Below are 20,169 nucleotides of genomic sequence, written 5' to 3'. Positions count from 1 at the left end.
CCTCTGTCGCGAGACAGGGAGAGAGGCCTCACCAGAGAGGACGCGGACGCGGTCCGGTCTCGTGCACCTGCTGTTGTAGCTTCTCTCAGAAACGTTTTTTACGTTGTCCTTTTATAAGTCCTACAAATGCAGTTTTAATACGTAACCCAGATTACGGAAAAATATGAATTATACATATTCTCATAAATCTGCTCTCACAATCAATGTACCAAAAACGGTGAGATGAAGACGTCGAATATAATACGGTGTCTTTTTGCCTGGAACTCATTTTCATAAACCATATAATTATATAGTTCATAGTTTACTCGGAAAATAAAATACGTACAAATAAAGCAGGAAACAAGATGTGAAAATTGGCTCGATTGGTTGCAATGCATAAGACAGAATTCAGCACAACTGTTTTACATGATATTGAGGCCACTTTTCCTAGGGCTTATCATGATTGTAGTTTGTTTCAACACTCAGCATATTACATTTCAAAGGAACTATAAAAGGTCATCTGTCAAGTAATAACTAATAGTTAAATTCATTTTATATGTCACCTGCAGAGTACCAAACCTACCACAAAATATAACGGTGTGGGTTACATGTCAGGTATGTTAATATACACATAACCTATGTAATACATTTCAAAACCCTTACATATGACTTACATTAACTTTTATTTTGACAAACCAGCAATTCGTAAGACACAAAGGACAAGGAAATATGTTAGTCATAATATAAACACAAAATCATACTGATGTTCTTTTAATATTTACACATAAATGGCTGGAATATTGCATATCTTCCCATAAGTTTACAGTAAAAATGACAGTAAGGTTTGTCTGAGTTCATTCTATTTATCCTCATCAATTAATGAAAACAATAAAACAATTCAAGTACAAGTGGTTTTAAAAAAAAACAAATTCAAGAACTTTCAGGAAAAAAAACTATCAGTCACTGTAGGATTAACTGGCTTTCACTACTGACTTAAAAAATTTTTCTAACCGCTTTCAGAAAACCTCGTAACAAATTGAGCCTGCGCAGTATAGCCTCTAAAAAGGCAAGTTTCATGGGCAGTAGAGCAGACCGACACACTGATTTCGAAGCCTGTTTACGCTCATCTTCTCGGTACTGGGTGAATTATTTATTCCTTTAAAAAAATAGAGAATTTAAACAGGATGAGCTACATAAAGTTGTGTACACTTGATATAAATCGAAAAGAGAACAAAACAGCGATGCATAACTGAAGAGCTATTCTCAGTTATGACATTACTAACCTTAAAGCAGTGGAGTAACACGTGCCAGGTATTGGAGGATCAGACAGTACTCGGTGCAGTCATAAAATATTGTGGAAACACATTAGACTTGCCCAAAAATTGGCTGAGACACCCCCCTCGTTACACCTGTGCCATACAGTAACATGAAGGATCTTAGTGCTGCAGCTGATGAAGGAACCTGAGCCACTGAACCTCAAAATGTAGCTGGATGCTTTAGGACCACAATAAATTCTGGAATTTGTAATCTCGCTGACTAATAAGCACCATGAGATCACAAAGATGTCTGAGTAACTCAAGTACTGCATTGCTTGGATGCTGATGATACTATTAAATGTAACTCTATCCTATATTTTACTTATTTAGTATAATTTGTTCATCCATGTTGATACACTGATTCTTACTCTCTGTATCAATTTCATTTTACAGTCCCATGATATAACAGCTGCTGTTACTGGTATAATTACATCACGTTAATAGAAAATGTTCCAAATTGATGTCTGCAGTTGTACTTCAGCAATATTATTAGGTAGGATTATTTGTTATATATCAAAGGCAAGGTAGTGAACTTTGGCAAATGGAGGTTTGAAGACGATCAGATACCGTCGTAGTTCCGACCATAAACGATGCCGACCGGCAATCCGGCAGGGAAGGTTGCAATCTCAGTTTAAAAAATGGTTTTAAACTGCCCCCTAAAAACTCTGTTTAAAAAGAGCCCAGTACACTGAAGTTTTGTTAGAATTACACTGAAACATAAAAAATAAAAACAGCTTTAAAATAAGGTGTTGTGGTCTAGTTCTTTAAATGACTAATAACTGTGGCAAATGTGGTTCTGGCAGGAAATACAATTAAATAAGTGACATTTCTTCTGGAATATGAATAAGACGTCAGAGTAAGCACATGTAACTACAGGAAAACCGTGCATTAGTAGTGTTATTTTTCCCATTTCCACTGAAAAAACTACAATAAAAGCCACCACAACTAAATTTCTAAAAACTAGATTACCAGTAGGAGAAAAGGAGAATAAAACTTTGGCACACGCAAAGGCTGACATTGTGCTGGAAGTGAATAGAGGAAAAGTGGATCTCAAAGGCCTTTGTTGAAGTAGACTCTTTCCACTCCAGGGTGGCTGGATCGGATCTTCTCCTGGAGTTCAGGTTCCAAGCAACTAATGGACATCGAGCTGAAGGTGACCACACCAATAAATTAATTAATTTAATAAAATTAACACATCCACCCATAGAGCACAAACAAGCATTTTAATAACCGGGTCAGTTGTTGGGTTAAAAATGTACCTACCTCTTTTGTGGAAACAGTGCACAACACAAAGGGGTGGCAAACACCAAGCTGGAAACAAATGCAAAAAAAGTGTGTTAACCTCAAAGTGATCAAAGTCTAGTCTTCACAGTGCATCTGAAATCTGATTTCAATGACATGAATCAAATATATTAAATGTATATGCACATCATTTTCCAGATGACTGCTTACCAGAATCCCACCAGTCCAACCTGGAGGGGAGCACTCATCCATGGAAACCTCTGAGTTACAGGTAAAAAAACAAAACTATTCAGCTGAAAGATTCCAGGTAAACTACAGTATGCGAAATAGTCTTAGGCGAACCAACAAAACTAATGATTAATGAGAATTCATTTACACCTCTCATAAAGTAAGAAATGTGTAAAGCAATAAAACCATAAATGAATGAGACCCACTGGATATACTAAGGAAAAATTTTCCATTGTACTCAGAAATGTTTACCTTCAAGAGTGCCTTCTTTTCCAAAGTGTTCATTATAAATGGTGGGATTGCTATAAAAAAAAAAAAAAGTTCGGCTCATACAAAGTGCAGTGAGTTTTAAAGTACATCTTTCAACCGAATTAAAATGTTAAACAATTGCCTGTTTCAATCTGCATGTCATTAATAACATTTTGATTTATTTAGTCAAGTCACTATATTTTTTCATGCATCAACTTCAGCAATAAGGAGGTAAATATTGATAAAGAAGTGGTTTGTACATCATCCAGCACACATAGATCATATATATACATACATGCATCTAGAAAACCAGAAATTGGTGCTGAATAAAATTAGAATGAGTACTAACCCATCCCAGGAGAGGCCATGAGGATTCGGGAGATCACCACCTGTGTGATGGCCTGCTGGGCAGCTTTGGTCGACTCTCCTAGCCTGTTGCCATTCTCATCCATAATTGGAATACCATGCTTCAACTCCCTGCCAATGATAGACTAGATAACCAACTGGATATATTTATGAAATAAGAAAAAAAAAAAAAAAAAAATCATACTGTCACCAAGCACTTTTACCTTGGTCCAAATCTATGCATTATCTATTTTTATTATACCTACATTTTGACAGTAAAATTCACTAATGTGACATTTAAAAAGCACGCATTACTATATATTAAAATCATGTATGTCAAAAGAGATGGAAAATCATGTATGTCAAAAGAGATGGAAAAGGTCTACACAGCTGAATGTACAGTAATAAAACAGAAACACCAAGTGCCAATATTTTTATTTCTTTCTATATTTCTTTCTGCTGCCCATGTTACCTTTGCCTCATCAGTGGGATATTGATACAGTTGGCAGCAGCCACCGCAGCAAATGGAACAAATCGACCTATAAGTGGTGAGACGTGCTGTGTAAGGAGAAGAAGCAGCACAAAAAAAGTCAGATAAGCGCTTTGATATTTATAGGACAAAGACAATGTTTTTGCAGGGAGGAAGGTGCCATGAAATAGTATCTTCAGAAATAAATTGAGCAGATAAGTCAATGATCCCAGAAAAGGTCATACAGAAAACCAATTTTGTATTTTACTGAACATGCAAAAGATCGAAACCAGAGGAAGGAGGACAAATCATGTGGATTTGGTGAAACAGTAACTGCATTTAGTTATACTAAAAAGTCATTAAAAACATTTTAATCCTGATCCACAAATACATGCTTGACTCAAATGTCAACTTTTTGCAGTGGATGAAAGTAATATTTGAATTGCATGACCACTCAAATGGATTCGGGAAGATGTGCTCACTGCTCTGGAACTACATGCACTGTACTACATGACCTTCTCTGCTAAACATTGCAACCTTCTGCTCTTACGTTGTAATACGCATCTACACGCCTTTACATCTTCTCAGCATACCGATTCCGTCTCTAAATTGCTGTCACCCAGTTTTGTTCCGGCGTTTTGACAATTAAAATGGAAAAAATAAATTAAATTTTTTCTAATATACGAGCTGAAGGGAGCGGGGGGTGCGGTGGTGCGGCGAGTTCGGCCGAGTCCTGCTCTCTGGCAGGACTGGGGTTCGAGTCCCGCTTGGGGTGCCTTGCGACAGACTGGTATCCTGCCTTGAGTGTGTGTGTCCCCCCCCCCCCCCCCCCCCGTCTTGCACCCTGTGTTGCCAGGTTAGGCTCTGGTTCTTCGCGACCCCGCTTGGGACAAGCGGTTTTGGACAGTGTGTGTGAGAGATGAAGGGACATCCAAGAACCAGTGGATGGAAGGACTATCACACTATAAAAGCACATGCTGGTGCTGGTCATAGAGAGCGCGAGATATGCATATAGCAGCACAACAAGAGCCATTTAAGAGCAACATGCAAGATTTGTGTGCAACTTAAATTTAAAAATAATAATTTATTATTTTTAAAATAATCCTGGGTTAAGGATAAGTCAACTGACTGCATGTCTGAATGTAAAAAAATAGTAAGTCTAAGAGTAACTAATAAACTTTAACTTTTTGTTCAACCACACCTACATATTTTTCCACATGACTGCATTTCCTCACTCGATGCTGATAAGGTGAACTACTCCTAGGGTGCAGCCGGCTCAATTAACGCGTCTCCACTGCAATAACGGGCCATTTCGACCCGCTAAGGCATGCTGGGATGCGACGCATGGATGAGTACCTTTGTTAGTGCGTTAAGTCCTAAAGCGGTGGCCACAGCACCCGTGGTGGCAGACACATAGGCCGTACCAAGCTGACTGCGAATGAGAGATGAAGATTAACTTCCCTGTTTCCAAGCAACAATTGCAACACATGCCAGGGTTAAATAAAAAAAAAAAAACCAAGCCAAAAGATGTGGGGGAAGAAACTGATTTCAAACAAATCCCGCTTCTACCTGACAGTAATAGGTGCATCACCGCTCCTGTTGGTGTAATTCACTATTGCATTAAATGACTGGTTAATCCACTGCCAGAACAACACTGCCGGAGTTGACCTGAAGAAACAAGATTAAAAAAAAGTTGGAAAAAAGTTAAAGTATGCAACCGTTTTTGGAATAAATATACTTCCAAATTACTCACATGCAATGCAAACAAATTTAAGAAGTTACTATAACAGTAACAGTTATAGTATTGCAGTAATCAGTTATGTTCAAGGAAGTTCATACTGAAAAAAGAATAAAACGAAGAACATCCCTGATATTACACTTACATTTACTCATTTAGCTGATGTTTTTCTCCAAAGCAACTTACAGTGTTAATCTACTTACAATCATTTACACCATTTATACAGCTGGGTAATGTTTTTTTTTACTGGAGCATTTTTAGGGTAAGTACCTTGCTCATGGGTACTACAGCTAGAGATGGGAATCGAACCTGTGACCTTTTATGGGTCCAAAGGCAGCAACTCTAACCGCTATGCTTCCAGCTGCCATAACACGAGAAACAAAAAGAAGTTGGTCATCCGGTTCCTGTCCAACAGCGATGCGGTCGTGTTTGAAACGCAGTGCTCACTTATAGAAAGTCATCATGCATCCTGTGATGGTCATGTTCATGGGGACTTGTGCAGACATCCGTCCGATGAGGATCATCTTCTCCCCAGTGTCTGGGTGAAATGCCGAGTCAAAGATGTACTTGGCCCTCCAAAGTTCATCCTCTGAGAGCCCGGGGGACACTGTTCCGTTCCTTAACACAAATGGAAAGAAGTTATTCAGCACACAGTACACCAAGACACATTGGCACACAGCGAGGGGTTGGTTAGTGGAATTTAACAGGTGGACTGGGTCTGGTACAATGCTAACACAGTCATACTTGTAGTTACGGATGATCTGCCGGGCATTTTCCAGCTGCTCGTTGGTTAAGAGTACGTTCCGGGGATCGGTGACGGTGAAGAAGTGCTTGGCTCGTCCCACGAATGTTCCCTGGTCCCAACGTGGCTCCTTGATATTAATGTTTGTTGCCAAATCTGCAGCCATGGTGACCTGTGGGAACAGTTCACTCTAAGAGTTTATAATTCTTTAAAAACTGCACATTAATGCATTTGTGTATCAATCTGTGATTTAATTGCTAAAGCAAACTATATTTTTTGCAGGTGTCCAAACTCTCTGTACTTAATATGACTTGAAACACTCAATAGAAACTGGTATCAGTTTAATGATAGAATTCATATTTTAATTATTTTTACAATTGATTAATTTTTCAGATTTCAAAAAGCTTAAGTTAATATTTCAGTTGCTTAGAGGGGGCAAATTAGGGCTGCCAGGCAATGTGCAAAAAAAATTCTCATGACAAATGAGAGACAAATGAGTAATTGAACAAAATTTTTGTTGAATAAACTAAAAAGACAAAAAAAATCTGCATTTTGGAAATGACTTTTGACTTAAAGTTTAAGTTGCTAAACAGCTGATCCCTTTCTTACACTATGATTTACATTCCATTATTATTGTGTTTTATTATCATAAAATCATGTGAAACATGCTAAATTGCCAGTGTTCTGACTGATGTTTTAATAAGCAGGGTAAGGCTCCGGGTCATCGTGACCCCAATCAGGACAAGCAGTTGTTGACAGTGGATGGACATCATTTTTTTAAAAACAAAAATCTGAGAGAAAAAAAAAAAATCATGATATAAAATGTTCAGTCAACTATAAACTAACCGCACAGACAGCAGCTTGAAAAACCAAAAGCGTTAAAGCTAATAGATACCAGCATTTAAAGTTCACATGAAATTCATTGACACAACAATGGACAATATCACTGAGAAATGATACACTGAGGTATGACATGATAAAGCTAAAGCATATTACCACTACTGGAGATTTGCACTGGACAAAGTAAAACCTTGGTTAATAGGAACATTGTCTTTTAAAATGTTAGAAATGAAAAATCTGTTATTGCTGATGACATTTTTGTTATTTGTTTCTCCCAATTTTGCTTGCAGACTTTGTGGTAAATCTGTGCTCCAAATGACCAAATAGATTTTTGTACAGAAAGCCAGCTGGAGCGGAGTACAATAAAATTTTCCTAAATACAGCGTGAAGATGAATGAAATATAAAAACAGCACTAGAAATACCTCCCAGGATTAGGGTAATGCTTATTCAGCATGCAGTTACTATAGGAACCGCTGAGCCATGAGAAAGGCTTAGAACCCTAAATCAGAGCAGTCAGTCATACCTCTTGTCATCAAAAGCCTTCGCTGGCCAGCCGACAACATGAGATGCTCCACGTTTGTTCAGAACCCTTTTTAATACAATTGTACATTTGATGCATTAACATTAAGTGTGTACTATTTTTTTTTTTTTAATTAATTTACCTGCTAATATCTGTTGTAATGTACAATAAAAGGGATGTTGATACAATGAAGAGAACTAAAGAAAATGTTCATTCCAAGTGAATTAAATCTCTTAAAGTCAAGCATAATATAATTCAGCAAATTTCTGAAGTTAATTTGCAATTTCTTTCTCAATATCCATGACTGATATTATATTCAGAAGTTACAAAGTAAACACCGCAAGCCTCTGTACTGTGAAAGAAAAGCCAGTCGGCACACATAACATCCCTCTTCCATTTACGAGAAACATGCAGCAAATCAGACACCCAAATCCAACACTGAGAGAGACCTAAACTCTGAAAGCCCCCGGTTCGAACCCCACTCCTGCCGCAGTTCTCTTGATCAAGGTGTTTACACCGATACACTTTGCTCCTGTGCGAATACCCTGCTGAACAAAGGGGTAGAGTTCAACCCTCCATGGTTCCTTGGGGAATAAGGTCAAGTAAATAATACAGGATAAGAAACAATGGCAGTGTAGCATTTGATTAAACGAAGGTCTTCGCATGATAAAAAAAAAAACTAAAACATAACTTCAGAACACACTGCTCTCAGATTTCACCTCCTATTGACAGTTCATTGTCTGAAGGACCAGTGCAAGACTTCTTACTCTATCTGTGCTACAATCAATGAGCGATGCAACATGCAGAGATGCAATGATATTGAGGAATTTCTTTTCTTAAAGATTGCAGTTTCGTGTACCATATAAATAAGTTTACACTGGGGGTTTTGTACTTACGGGTTTTCTCTGTGCATGGAAGGGACAGGAGTGGGTGTTTGAGGAGTCAGATTCTACAAGTAAAGACTTTGAACTTATGTATAGTGTAAGAAAGGTGATCTTTGAGCTGTGAGGTTCAGCCCCCACCGCAGACCAATCAAATAGCCCCGAGACACACACGCACTGGATCCTATTTGGAACTATGCGGTTTACAGCTACCAGCTTCAATATGAAAAGAAAAAAACGCACTACTACTAGTAGTTTAAAACATGTTCATATCTGCGAGCGAATATATATAATTAATTGAGAAGATGAGCAATTATATTAGACAACGAGCACACACAGACACGTAACAATGCCGGATTGTAAGACTGGAGGTTTTTATTTAAAAATTGTATTTAAATTTAAAAACATAAGACGGACTCACTCACTCGCGTGGTCCCCTGATCATGCTCACACACTCCCTCCCTCCCTTCCTCATCCCGCCATCCATCATCACTCTCGAGTCTCTGCCCAATCATCATCTGCTCCTTGAGCGCGGCGAACATATCCGATCATGTTCAATCAATCAATGCTTTTTACAAAACACGCACGTTCACGTCGTGTAAGTGAAAGAGAAGTACAGCTTAATGGTGAAACTGCCTGCAAGCACTAAGCGAACGAACGCACATACTCCACCACGAGACACTGCCCACAGCGATTTCCGCCGTCCGCGAGACCAGTCCCTCAGCAACGGTGATTCTTGCCTCGGCTGATTTGAAGCTCGAGGCTGTGGAACTGGTACACTCAACTTCCGGTTTCGGGGAGCGCCTTCATTTCAAAATAGCAGTCCCCCACTCATCGCTACACTGAACTCTACGTTCATTGGGACCGTTCCAACCAATGCATACAGACAGTCGAACGCGTACGAACCCAGCACCGTATTGTCAGAGTTGGGGAATCACGGTCGTCATTGTACTGAAGGGAGAGGAGAAAAAAATAAAAGAAAAATATATATATTTTTAGTATGCAACCAGACTAGGGCCCAGCATGCCTCTCCACTGTGAACGATTAAAGAATCACAAGATACCTCGGAGACAGGATGAGGAAAAGGACAGAGCAAAATCAAACTGAAACTACAGCAGACAGCATCAAACTTAAGGGCAAAATGCAGGTAATAATTAAAAATAAACGCCATTCCGTGAAAGACAGAACACATAAATGTCCATGCAAGGTCATGCCTACAGCCTGTATTGTAATCACAGTTTAACCCTCTAGTTAAACATGGTGCTAGTTGTGTAAGTCTAATTGTTGTGCAAGTAAATGACAGTGTACCAATTAATCATAAAGCAGCTTTTGCTTGTCTTGTTATTGCATTGTTGAGACTAATTTGATTTTAAAATATGCACTACCTTGTTCTTCTCTTACTTATTTTCATCTATGCATACATTACATAGGGTTCTCTCAAAATTGCATATATAATATGGTAAGCATATTCAGTCACATGCATTTTTATGTACATTTCACATTATTAAAACAAAAAATAACCATATACACATTTTTTAGTGTACAATTTCAGAGCACTTTGGATCAGAAAGAAATAGGCTAATTTCCAATTTACAAACTCCAATGTAGAAGTACATGTATAAAAAAAAGTCTTTTTTTAGTGTTATTGGGACATCTTTGGAATTACCAGTTGACATGGATAAAAATACACTTAAAAATACAATAATAAATAACATCTTTGGTGGACAATTTGAAATAGATAACTTTTTTAGGAAATTTGCGGAAACCTAATAATTAATAAACTCTGCAAAAGATCTGTATGGTAGAGCAATTCCAGTCACTGGCGTCTGAAGGTTGCATCGTCTCTTCAGCCCCAGTCCAAATGGAGCATTCGCTGCGCTCAGTCCACCTCCGTCAGCCCACACTGCCTTAGAAATTCCTGGCCCCGCTCGTGGATCCACTTATTCGCCACTACCAGCACAGAGAAATTCAAAATGATCCAATGTTGTCTACACTGCTTTCAAAACATGATATTTCTTACACTCTGGCAGCCCCCCATCCCTCTAGAAAAACTACAGAAACTCAATAGTTGGCACAAAGTGGATAATTATGTGCTTCATTAATTGACACAGCTACAAGCCATTACACTTAAAGAGGATTTCAATGTGAGAATGCCAGAAGTACTCTGTAAGCCAAACTTCGTCTACTCCCTGTATAAAGCAAAAATTACACTTGCAATTACATACATTGCTTACAAACCACAGTATTAGTATCAACAAAAAGCGGTTTCCACCACAAAGTATTTGGTGGTTGTTTGATTAAAACTGTCTGCAGTGAGACAAAGGAATGCCCAACATGTAGCTGATACACACTGTTTGTGTAAAGAAGACTGGGATTTGTCCAGGGGACTTTAAAGTGTGGATTAGTGGAGACCTACATTTGGCAATATACCCACTTGGCATTCTGCACATCCTTTTGGCAGTGTGTTCTGACACACCACCATCTGGGACATAGAAATTGGACGCAAAGCCAAGGCAGTACTTTATACATAGTTTGAAGCTGAGAAACTTTATAGACTTAATACATATTTAAATTAGTAACTGATAAAAACAGCAATTTTGATTCTAAATTATATATTCATTTTCTTAGCGAACCAGAAGTATCCTGATGCTGAATTTCTGGGAATTAAAGCAGACGAATTAGGAAGATAAATTGACTCATTTCCTGAGAAAACTTAAATTCATGGAAAAAAAAAAAAAATCTAGCTTTCAGGAAGTCTACTCACACTTTTAATTAGTACTGTATATTAATTTTCAAAAAGGTAGCAAGGTGTGTTTCACTAAACTGTACATTTACCCCATTTACTTCCAACCAACACAGGACAAGCAGCATGCCGGGTCCGGTAATCTCCCTCCCCACTTCTCCAAAGGTTGTACCAGAATACTGCAGTGCCCTGCTCAGACAGAAAAGAATTACTGCAGCCCTCACACCCTGCACCAAATATACCTCTCCGAACCACATCCTCATATATCACTAAGAGAAAACTAGACAATGGCTCACCTTTCTAGGCCATATTGCGGCTCCAATGTCCGTGAAAACCGTTGCTCCCCCTGCTTCTACGTCGCTCATCTTTTGTAGAAGAAAACAAAACAATGTCAACTGGGCATCTACTGTGATATACATTTCTTCCTTTCCATCAGAATGGGTTCAGGTGGTAGGGGTTTTAGTGGTTACTTTATTATTTATTAGACCAAGTATTTATTAATTATTTAGTGTGTGTGCGCAAATGTGAAATGTCTCATAAAGCATAAGGTGGCAGGTGGAAACAGCCGTAATGTATCCTTGTAGTGAAATCAGCCTTTTCCCCAGATTTAAATGACTCACTTGCTGCGAATATTAGCCCAGACACAATAAGACCAGGAAATCATTTGTTCATGTATTAAAAAGAAATGTTAACTATACCAAACTTACCCTAGCTTTAACTAGTCTTCCAAGAGCATAGCTACTGATCCCCTTCAAAATGTGCACTGTATATATCAGTGCTGCTTACAGCTGATGTACTATGCAACAAGGAAACAAAGAACTGTCTCTCACACGTAACTGTATCAGCAACTGGATACGTATACTTACTTAACTTTAAAAAGAAGTTTCGAGATTTCCACTGCCTAATGATTTGATAGCATCAGGCTCATCTTTCTATGAAGATAAAATGTGAAAGTAAATCCAGGGAAAGGTAGAACACTCCACAGACTACAGCTTCATACTTACATAGTTCAAGTAGGTGGCAAGTCTATTCCCATCAACCTTGAGGGTGATGTCAAAAGGACGCTGAAAGAAATTCATGAATAACTCTTTAATTGTAAATGAAACCTACAGTCAATGAGGTTCAATATACACCGTTTATGTTCTTTGTAGTTTGGTCTGGTTGCAAAATGCACATAAAAATGTCGAGTGTCCGCTTTCTCAGGCACACCTGAAGCTATTACTTACAGTGTGTTGGTAGATTCATATTTGGTATGGTGTGCTCACATTTGAGATTAAGCTCAAACATCAACGTTATCAATTAAAATGACAATGCAAATAATATAGAACAACAAAATTTTAAGAATGTAGCACATTTTCACCTCTGAATTAATGCGGTCTGATACACTGATATAGCTTGTAGCAGTACTGAGGGCCATCTCTGAAAGTAGATTAACAAGTTTTACAAAATCATACATTAACAGAACACCATTTTTATAAAGTAAAAATTCTTTCTGTAACTTCTGTGAAATACATGAAACCCATAACAGTATTCTGCATGCGGACTGGCACTGGCTCCCAGTGTTAAAGATTTGAGTTACGAATTTTAAAAAAATACAAATTTTTATGATTTATAAAGTTTAATTTTCTGCAGTTTTTTTCCTTAAATTTTTGTCTGTTTCAAAGGAAAAACAACCTGTTTTCACAGCCGGCTATTAGTTGGCACTAAAATGCCTTCAGAACAGAATGGGAGTGTGGGACTGCCTTCATGCAACTCCCTTTCAGTGTTTATAGTGCATGTCCAGTGTTTCTGAGTGAGTTTCATAAAAAAGGAGGTGGGAATGAAATTGGTTAAGGTGATAAACTAGTCAAGGATCTGCAATAAATAGTCTGTGAAGATATTTTTCTCACATTTTAGCTTTAATCTTAGTGCAATTTGAAGTTAATAAAAATGAGTGTTGGATATTTTGTATTATACCTTTATTTGTGGATTTCAATGAATCTTATTGAATAAATAAAGACGGGTATACTTTTAAGATTTTATTGACAAAGAGTGAGAAAAGTGAAACTGCGTTTATAGGCATGTCGAGTTTCCCGGTCAACTGTACATTGAGAAGCCAATGTTAAATCACTGAAAGACAAAGGATGGAACTGTAGCCCGTTTAAAGAACGCCGAACTTGAATTAGTCTACATCCAAAGCTTACCCTTGAAAAATCAAAGTGTGGCTCATACTGGCCTCCTACTCCGTAGTTCGCAACCTGTTTCATGACATATGGAAGACACCATTATGGAAAATTGATTAGTACAAAAAAAAAAGATGTCTTATCAAACCAAGAGGATCTTACAAGTGATATGGGTTAATTACTCCACTCTCACTCAGAACTACTGACTCTCTTTCAGAATTCAAGAAAAGTCTTTCAGATCCACTTGTCTCCTCATTTCCTTCTTTATCTCCATACATTTGAATCACACCATTAATCATAATAACCTTTGTATTTCCAATCAGCCTGAGTTATAATGGCATCTGTATGAGTAATGTGTGCTGGTAAAAACGTGTGCCAAACAGTATATTCATACTAATGTCTCTCGATCCAGAGTACTTAGCATATTGCAAAATGCACTTTATTTACTTAGTTAGACTTTGCTTTGGTGAAGAGTCTGCAAATGTACTTTGAAGAACAGGGTGAAGTTGAGTTAAGATCCATTGGAAATGTGTCAGGTGAGCTGTTGAGCAAACCGCACCTGGAGGGATTCGGCTGTTTCCAATGACAGTCCTGTTACGTCCTCTATCCTCTGACTGACACGAGCAATGATGGGGTCAACCTCATCTCCTAGCCAGGCACTAAGGGCTCACTGTTAGAGTCTTTAACACAACAAAGTTACCAATGACACTCAGCAACATCAGAACAGGGGATGCTGGCTGCAGAGACAAGTGTCCGTTTTTCATTACTAACCTTTTGGAGACTCTGTAATTTGCTACTGTCAGAACGCCTGATACAGGATCTCTTACGGTGGCCCTTGCAAGCTTCAGAAATGTGGGAAAAAAAATACAGCAAAAAGTTACAACTCTGTATTTTCCATGTACTAAATATTCTTTGTATAAGAAAGTATAAAAATCTGAGACAACAGGCTGACAAGAACATGTTTCACATTCACATGCTCCCCACCACAGGTTTGGCAAGTTCCTTAATCCTGTCCATCTCTGTCTGGGACAGGGCGTCCAGGTAGCGCACGATGTGTGGGTTATCCCATTCGTCCTCCTCCTTCATGGGTGCCAGCAGTAGTCGCGGGTTCCTGCCCCTGTCCTGGTAGCGGCAGAAGAGGCGGCTGCGTCTCTGTTCAGTCTGATTGAGCAGATGAGAGAATCTCTGCTCACTTCCATCTTCCAACACGTGGGGCAAAAACACTACATCACATTCATGAGTAGATAAAATTGGGGCTCGAAAATGGGAGCAAAATTTCAGCGTGTGGCACCTCATTATTAGTGAGGTGAATACAGTGGGAAGCCAAAGGCTCCATGATGACGACGACCCCCCCCCCCCCAGGAGTGTTACCATTCGAACACCCTCTCCTCTGCATAGGGCCTCGTAGGTCTCCCTCTCGGGCAGATGGTCACGAGGACGCTCATAGGTTTCCAGTGTGACGGGTCTTTCTGTTGCAGGACTTGGGTGCATCTCCTCGCCATCCTCTATCTTCTTGGACATCATCATCTCTAAATGGTTCAGGTTTCCCAATGCCCTCTGATGGCTAGGCTCTAAGGCCAAGAAAAAGAGCTGAATGCAACAACCTTATTTTAATCAGTTTCATTATATGGCTTTTGAAACTATAAAAAGCAATCCGTATCAACGCATAACCATATGTTATAATTTTGTCATAACATAATTACACAAGTACACCCAAGTACCAGTTGCATATTTATGTCAAAGATAACTGAACAAGGAGCTAACTGCAGAATTAAGTCTAGATGTTAAGTTTTAGACAGGATTAATAAGGTTTAACTGTCTGATTTGTGACGTTACATAATAGAGCAGTCTGTATCAGATGAAAAAAATGGCAAAGTAAAATTCGATCCTTAACACTACGACAAAACAAAAACGCAAAGAATAGGATGTACCGATTGAAACCAAGCGCCTTATCAGCTCCGCACTCCGATGAAGGTCCCCCAGCTGATAGACAGAGAAGCTGAGATAATCCAGAGCTTCGGACAAGGATACGGCACCGTCTTCGCCGGCATCCAGCCGCCTCAGGACTTCTTGCATCCACAACGCTGAATGATAGTGGTCTTCTTCATCATAGGCAATCTTTCCCATATCAAAACAGTCATCCACTGTCAGGAACCCATTGTGCCGCACACCTGGACAGGCAACATGTCCACCATCAGAGTAACTTACTTACCCTAAATTGCTCCAGTAAAGTTACCCAGCTGTATAAACTGGTAAATAACTGTAAGAAGCATGGCATTGTAAATCGTTTGAGAAAAGTGTCAGCTAAATGAATAAACGTAAATATTATGGAACCATGCATAATTGTAAAATACCAAATAATGAAAACTCATATTGCTCTTACATTAACATTACTCCTACTTACAGAGCTAAATTTTTGTAAAATTAAATAATTAAAATGCATATATCTGGCATATGATCTCCTCCAAGGTGAGCATTCATAGCAAACAAAATGCTTTAACACGTAAAAAGCTCCAGATGCACACATAATTGGAAAAACATGGTTAATTCCTCCAAAACCATCATTTCTGCCACTGCACATTACATGAGTAGTTGCATACAGAATTGACAGGAAATACAAAGATTACTGTGACAAATGGTGCGATGCAAATTTATGGAGCAATTAAGAGATCAAGAAAAATGTATGTCTGAAAGATGGGTTCTGAGACCTTTCTTGAACACTGAAAGGTGAACACAGAATTCCTGTGTTCTCATACTCAACATTCAAGGTTTTGAAAAGTTGCAGTTTGAAGCTCTATACATGTAACTCATAATAGCATGTTAAATCAGAGTGCAGCGGAGAAGGTGAAATAGCCTCAGGGAACAACATCAGACCAGCTTACCTGGCAGTTTGCCACTTGATAAGATCTCAGAGTCTAGCTTGTATGTGTCTTGCAGACGCATCAGTGCCTTAGCCGCTCCTATCTTGTCCTCCTCATCAGGAAAGAACTGCTTATGCAGCAAGATATTGGCAAGGAACCCTGAAAATACAAAAGGACTGCTCGTCAAGCACAGCCTCTACGGCAAATTCCCCCTTTGCTGATGTGTGGAAGAAGTCCCTCATCACCAAAACATGGTCATGTAGTAAAACTTCACTGCCTTGAGGTCTTTTCTCACCCTACCATTAGACACATCCTGCAGCACCAGGTTCTCCAGTTCTGACCACTCCATGTTGAGCCTCTTTAGCAGCTTGTATGCGTTGACTGGGTGTGCCAGGTACCCCTCAGGGTCTGAAGTGGACAGTTGTGTCAGTGCATCCAGCTTACCTGCCCAACTAGAAGGTGGGGGGGGAAAAAAAAGGAAAAAGAAAAAGAAAAAAAAGAAACAGTTAAATGAAAGTCCTCATGTGATCTGTTAAAACAGAAAAAGTTCCAAAAGTTCCATACATCTGCAACATTTCACCCTTTTTCCCTCCCAGTTTATTTGTAGCCAGCTGCCCACTTATTATATAGCCTGCTTGAGTCCTGCTCAGTCTATATGGAATTTGCATGTTCACCATGTTTCCTCTAACAATTCATGTCTTTCAAGAGAACTAGTGACTCTACACTGCCCTTAGTGTGTGAATCTATGAGTGAATGAATGTGTGTGATTACCCTGTGATGAACTGGTATCCCATCCAAGGTATACCCTGCTTCGCACCCTACGTTTCCATGACAGACTCTGAATTTAAGAAGTCCTCCTCCATGCATGACACCCAAATCAACCCAGGAGAGGAGGATCCAGGGACACACTGTGTTCAGTGAGCGAGCTGTGAGCCACCTGCTCCTTTTCACTTTACGGCTTCCATTGGGTGATGTAAGACACTTGGATGAGAGCTCTGTTAACCCAATACCAGACAAGTACACTTGATATTTCTGTGATCATGGAGTAGCAGATAACCTCAATCGCGGAATACACCACGGGAAACCGGAGACGTTTCTACTGACGCTTGTCTCTCTTGCTTTTTATTGTTAAAATTTGTAATACAAGTAAAGTTTACCTTTTGACAAAAGCAAGTCTGGACTTCTCAGTTTGGATATACTCTTTCAGGGACTGGACGAGCTCTCTCTCTCTGAATATGAGATCTGTCATTTGACCTACAAGACAAGAGTGTGGGGACAGCAGATGGGGCATAATTTATTCCTCAACACAGACTTTTGTTAATCATTCCTTGGTCTTGCCAGAGCTCCTCATCAACATCTCACTGCATTGGTGGTTCTTTCCAGCCAAGTAACTAAAATGGAAACTAAAGAGAAGTAAATGTACAAAGTTTACATCTATGACTGACACGAGTGCCCCCCCCATATTACACCCGTACATACCGATGGAGGTGTAGATCTCTGCCCTGACGCCACCAGGGAGGATGCAGAGAGTCATGGCCAAGACGAGGAAAGACAGTGTCATCTTCACTATAGCATGTAACCTAATGAGGGGGAAAAACCTCATTAGGTTAAGTGAATTTGAAAAATAAAATGAGAATCAAAACAAACCACCAAATTATACTTTTGTATGTAAGACTTCTAACTGGTGTCAATACTGAAACTGAACTTAAATCATTCGCAAAGAATTATTTTTATGAACATGCACCCTTTACAAAAAGGTTTCGGACAGAGCCGTTTCCATTTTGAACCAGATATACCAATTTTTCATATTTACAGAAATGAAAAATAATCTTCAGCTAAAAGCTAAAAAGGAAAGAAAACTGATTGATGCTATGCAGTCTGTTTTGTTTAAATTACTTTTCCACCAATGCCAACAAATGCTTATAACAAATGCAGTATACAGCAGTTCAAAATGCTTAGGAATTCAGAAATAAATTTCAAATCACAATCTGATGCCTCAAGGAAAAGGATTTCAAGGTAATTTAAACTAATTTATAGTCTCAAATTTTCTTTCCTTCCTAAAGTATGAGTTTCCCCAGGATACTCCTCCTCTTTTATCACTACTTCTGTCACCTCCCTCATCTCATGAAACATCCTTCAAAAAACTAAGACACTGTGCCTTGTGAATATACTCCTTGTCTAGACTCCAAATTTTTGTGGAGAAATCTGAGCACTATTTTTGACTTGCAAAATACATACTTCTGACCAGACTCTGCGTTAACTTCAGTGACCTTTATTTAGCTGATGCTTTTTTTCCAAGGCAGTTTATAATTACACAGCCATCTTTGCAATAATTTACTCATTTATACAGCAGGGTATTCTGGAGTAATTCAACAACCTTGACTTGAACATAGTGACTTGCTGAAATATGCAACTTCAACTTCACCCTGAATTTTACTTGTTTGGAGTACCATATTGCCAATAATTCTCCCTATTACACAGATGTTTAGCTGGAATTGGTTCAAGCATATCATTGTGTAACTTTGCACATGCTTGCATCAATCGTGTTACTGAAAAACAGACATAACGCTCACAATTTTAAAAAAAAATCTAACACAAGGACAAAACATATCAGCAACATACTTCAAGACTCATGATTTTTTTTTTTTATATATTACAAGACATTGAAATGTTTCCAGAGACATAAGAACTTCAAAAGTAATGTACACTAGTTACTTTCCTTCTTATAAGTCCAAAAGCACACATGAAATAATAAAAATATAAAGTCTACTAAAGTCACATTGCCCCCAAAGTTTTGAAAAATGAATATTAGGATGGAAGGTAAATCTATTTTTTATTTTCTAAAAAAATATATACATCAAAAGAGACACAGTACAGTACTGTGTTGGGGGAGCCTCTAACTTTGCACAAGATGACACTTTTCCTACAGCAGCAACAGGCAGCCTGACCTCAAAGCTCTCGGCCACCTCGGCACCGCAAGGTCCTGCGTTCGAATCCCACCCCGATCTACCGCCTTGATCAAGTACTTCCCCTGAACTGATACAGTATGAATACCTGGCTGCATAAACTCAGTTTAAAACTGCTGGTAAATCCGTGTAAATCTGAGTAACGTAACGCGCGGCAAGTCACGATAACTTATCGTGACTTATCGCGTTATACTCAAATTTACACGGATCATCGGATGTTGTCAGTTGTGTTGGCTCCCCCCACACATACTGTACTGTGTCCCTTTTGATTTTTAATAAATTGATTTACTCTCCTAGTAGTATAACTAATACTAGGACTCAGTAAAACGGCCGTTTCGTTTGCTCAGCTTCCCGGGACCCGTCCACGCCAAGGATATTTCCAGAACTTTCAACAACGAACTCCGCCGGCAGCTCAAATGAAACAAGAGGCATGAATATTATTAACTGACAAACTATTACTACATCGATATCGTTCGTTTTGTCGAACACAGAATATAATCGATCGGATCCTCCTTAACTTAAGTCCTTTACAGTACGTTACGACACAGTAAAGTTAGGTGCGACAAAACGGGATAAACAGTCATACAAAGTAACTTTGAAAGTTAGGCTTGCGTCTTTTTTTTGGACCTGTTATTACTGAATTTTGTGTCTTTCGCATCATTGTAACTACAAATGAAATCAGAAATGTTTTGTTAAATGTTTGCCGTTCTCTTCGTAATTTAGTACTACTGTATAACAAGAAGTAGTTACAGTTGAAATAATATGTTACTCTAGCAGAGTACCTCAGTTAAAAACAGTTTTTAGGCTTACCGCGTTCTTCAGCACATTTACACTGCTCTCCACCGAAGTTCAGACGTTATTCGGTGCTTAACTGCGTAGCGGTCAAA

At 38.9% G+C, this 20,169-nt stretch overlaps 2 protein-coding genes across 10 annotated transcripts; both read right to left on the bottom strand.

Annotated features, from left to right (window-relative positions):
* Nucleotides 1–777: 777 nt before the first annotated feature.
* LOC108929732 (sideroflexin-1-like) lies at nt 778–6,671 on the bottom strand. Its single transcript, XM_018744460.2, has 10 exons — nt 6,311–6,671; nt 6,014–6,184; nt 5,398–5,496; nt 5,185–5,260; nt 3,832–3,917; nt 3,364–3,491; nt 3,018–3,067; nt 2,748–2,797; nt 2,559–2,606; nt 778–2,442 (listed from the first exon to the last, which is right to left on the bottom strand). Exons 1-10 carry the CDS (start codon nt 6,472–6,474, stop codon nt 2,346–2,348), a joined length of 969 nt encoding a protein of 322 aa, XP_018599976.1. The 5' UTR covers nt 6,475–6,671; the 3' UTR covers nt 778–2,345.
* A 3,500-nt stretch (nt 6,672–10,171) lies between these two features.
* Nucleotides 10,172–20,169, bottom strand: LOC108929731 (prolyl 4-hydroxylase subunit alpha-2-like). 9 transcript variants are annotated; one of them, XM_018744455.2, is made up of 15 exons: nt 20,093–20,169; nt 17,796–17,896; nt 17,474–17,570; nt 16,617–16,768; nt 16,338–16,475; nt 15,387–15,626; nt 14,827–15,026; nt 14,440–14,616; nt 14,227–14,297; nt 14,015–14,114; nt 13,477–13,530; nt 12,298–12,357; nt 11,590–11,658; nt 11,386–11,482; nt 10,172–10,500 (listed from the first exon to the last, which is right to left on the bottom strand). In XM_018744455.2, the coding sequence occupies exons 2-15, from the start codon at nt 17,875–17,877 to the stop codon at nt 10,430–10,432; spliced, it is 1,608 nt and encodes a 535-aa protein (XP_018599971.2). In that variant the 5' UTR covers nt 17,878–17,896; nt 20,093–20,169; the 3' UTR covers nt 10,172–10,429. The 9 variants fall into 9 exon arrangements, 4 of the variants coding, with proteins under 4 accessions (XP_018599971.2, XP_018599974.2, XP_018599972.2 ...); XR_001965785.2 differs by lacking the exon at nt 10,172–10,500 and adding an exon at nt 12,160–12,225 and having other exon boundaries at nt 11,446–11,482; XR_001965786.2 differs by lacking the exon at nt 10,172–10,500 and having other exon boundaries at nt 11,443–11,482; nt 12,160–12,712.

Source organism: Scleropages formosus, chromosome 13 (genome assembly GCF_900964775.1).
Source record: "Scleropages formosus chromosome 13, fSclFor1.1, whole genome shotgun sequence".
NCBI lineage: Eukaryota > Metazoa > Chordata > Actinopteri > Osteoglossiformes > Osteoglossidae > Scleropages > Scleropages formosus.
Note: the sequence above shows the minus strand (reverse complement) of the source record. Positions and strands in the feature narration are given on the sequence as shown.